We start from the raw sequence: 1,948 nt of genomic DNA on the forward strand, positions 1-1,948 counted from the left end.
AACACAGGTGAGGGGAACTCGTATATCGATACTGATAAAGTTTGGATTAATTTTGGTGACGGCTTGAATCGATTACCCCTTTTGCCTTTTTATAGTATTATATCATTTGATCTTAGGCTAACAGGCCTAAGATTGAATGGGCTAAGATAGTTTATAAAAGATTTTATATGTATTTTAAATTATAAAATTACTATTCATATACCACTGGTGGGTGCTTCTTCATTCATTACTTGAAAAGTGACAAACAATGGGCGTTTCAGTATGTAGAGTGCCATGGTGTTATATAAGTGCTAGTTCAGATCATGCAAATGAACATATTCTGAAAATTTAAAATTATCGGAAGAGGATTTAGGATTCCTTTGGTCGAACAAATAAGAACAAGATAATAGTTATGGTTACAACAAATGAGAACAAAAGTTACGATATGCATCTGTAAGAGAAAACATGTGAAAGCTGTCTTCGACGGTCCGTTGTATAAGAACATGATCTGCACAAATGGTTAGAACAAATAAGAACAAGAAAAGTACAAAAGATTATTTTATCATTTATGAAAGAAATCCTTACTAGGAATACGATTAGGATGAGCGATTGGAGGAAGAATGAAATTAGAAACCATCAAATCTGGATATAAGAAATAAAAAAATTTAGACAAAGATGGATGGATGAGGAATTGTTGAGAACATAAAATTACCAGGAAACGGAGGAACATAACCAATAATAGCAACAAAGGGAACAAATGCAAGTGGAACAGTGAGGGTTTGAGGGGCTTGAAAACCGTAGAGTTGAGGGGCTTGAAAACAGGGGGCTTGAGGGGCTTGAAAATCGGGGGATTGAGGGGTTGAAAACCAGGGGCTTGGGGGGATTGAAAACCTGGGGCTTGAGGGGCTTGAAAACAGGGGCTTGCGGAGCTTGAAAATCGGAGGCCTGAGGGGCTTGAAAACCATAGGCTTGAGGGTATTGAGGTGCTTGAACACCGGGTGGAACAACACCTCCTTGCTCACCTACTTAAGCATCTGAATTTCAAAAAGGAAAAATATAAACAATAGGATAATACTTAGAAATAGATACTTACTCTATGGAGCATTTACAACTGCCAGTTTTTTTAGGTTAATCAGAATGATGTGTCCCTGTATTCTAGTTCCTCCTCCGGCATGGTTAACACAGGTAAGCGGAACTCATATTTCGATACTGATAAAGTTTGGTTCCATTTTTTGTGACAGTTTGAATCGATTATCCTTTTTGCTTTTTTATAGTATTAGGTCAATTGACGTTTGGCTAACAAGCTATTATTGAATGTGCTAAGAAAGTTTATAAAATATTTTATATGTATTTTATTTTCTTTAAAATAATAAAAATACTATTCATAATTTTCAAAAAACATAAATTTAATAAAAAAAATGTTAACAAAATATACATTTTAATGTTTTTTAAAATATACATTTTAAAGTTTCAAATTATTGTTTTTGTCCTATAACCTATAAAATTGTTAAGCTAACCTTAAATCATGAATCTAATCCTCCAAAATCAAAGATTCAATAGCAGTAGGAATGAAGCAGAAACAAACGTCAACTATCTTTATATATAAAGTAGACTTCTTCCCTTCTTCCGACAAGTGGCAGGGGGGTTTGCTGTCACGTGTCCTCTTCCATTTCCTTTGAAAATTCACTACTTTGTTAATCAAAAAATTATCCATGTAACTTAAATAAAAAATCATATATTTATGATAAATTAATAAATAAAAAAAGACAAAAAGACAGACATTTCTATTAGTTTGAATATGATTTAATTTGATAGGTAGTGTTGAACTGAGAATTTTTGTTATTTAATCATTCTCGCACTAACCATCATCATATAAACTTTGATAATCTATTTTTATCACTATCTTTATATATAAAGTAGAATTCTTCCCTTCTTCCGACAAGTGGCAGGGGGGTTTGCTGCCACGTGT

General features: G+C 33.2%; 1 protein-coding gene across 1 annotated transcript; it reads right to left on the bottom strand.

Annotated features, from left to right (window-relative positions):
• Window positions 1-301: 301 nt before the first annotated feature.
• On the bottom strand, window positions 302-1,218 carry LOC106319983. Its single transcript, XM_013758356.1, has 4 exons — window positions 1,073-1,218; window positions 692-1,001; window positions 565-621; window positions 302-487 (listed from the first exon to the last, which is right to left on the bottom strand). The coding sequence occupies exons 1-4, from the start codon at window positions 1,082-1,084 to the stop codon at window positions 396-398; spliced, it is 471 nt and encodes a 156-aa protein (XP_013613810.1). The 5' UTR covers window positions 1,085-1,218; the 3' UTR covers window positions 302-395.
• Between the last annotated feature and the right edge of the window lie 730 nt (window positions 1,219-1,948).

Source organism: Brassica oleracea, unplaced genomic scaffold, assembly GCF_000695525.1.
Source record: "Brassica oleracea var. oleracea cultivar TO1000 unplaced genomic scaffold, BOL UnpScaffold00746, whole genome shotgun sequence".
NCBI classification, from domain to species: domain Eukaryota; kingdom Viridiplantae; phylum Streptophyta; class Magnoliopsida; order Brassicales; family Brassicaceae; genus Brassica; species Brassica oleracea.

Coding starts and splice junctions, on each gene's coding strand:
- LOC106319983 (XM_013758356.1), bottom strand. Junction 622..691: donor TTATGTTCCTCCGTTTCCTG/GTAATTTTATGT, acceptor TCTTATATCCAG/ATTTGATGGTTTCTAATTTC. Junction 488..564: donor TCATCCTAATCGTATTCCTA/GTAAGGATTTCT, acceptor CCATTTGTGCAG/ATCATGTTCTTATACAACGG.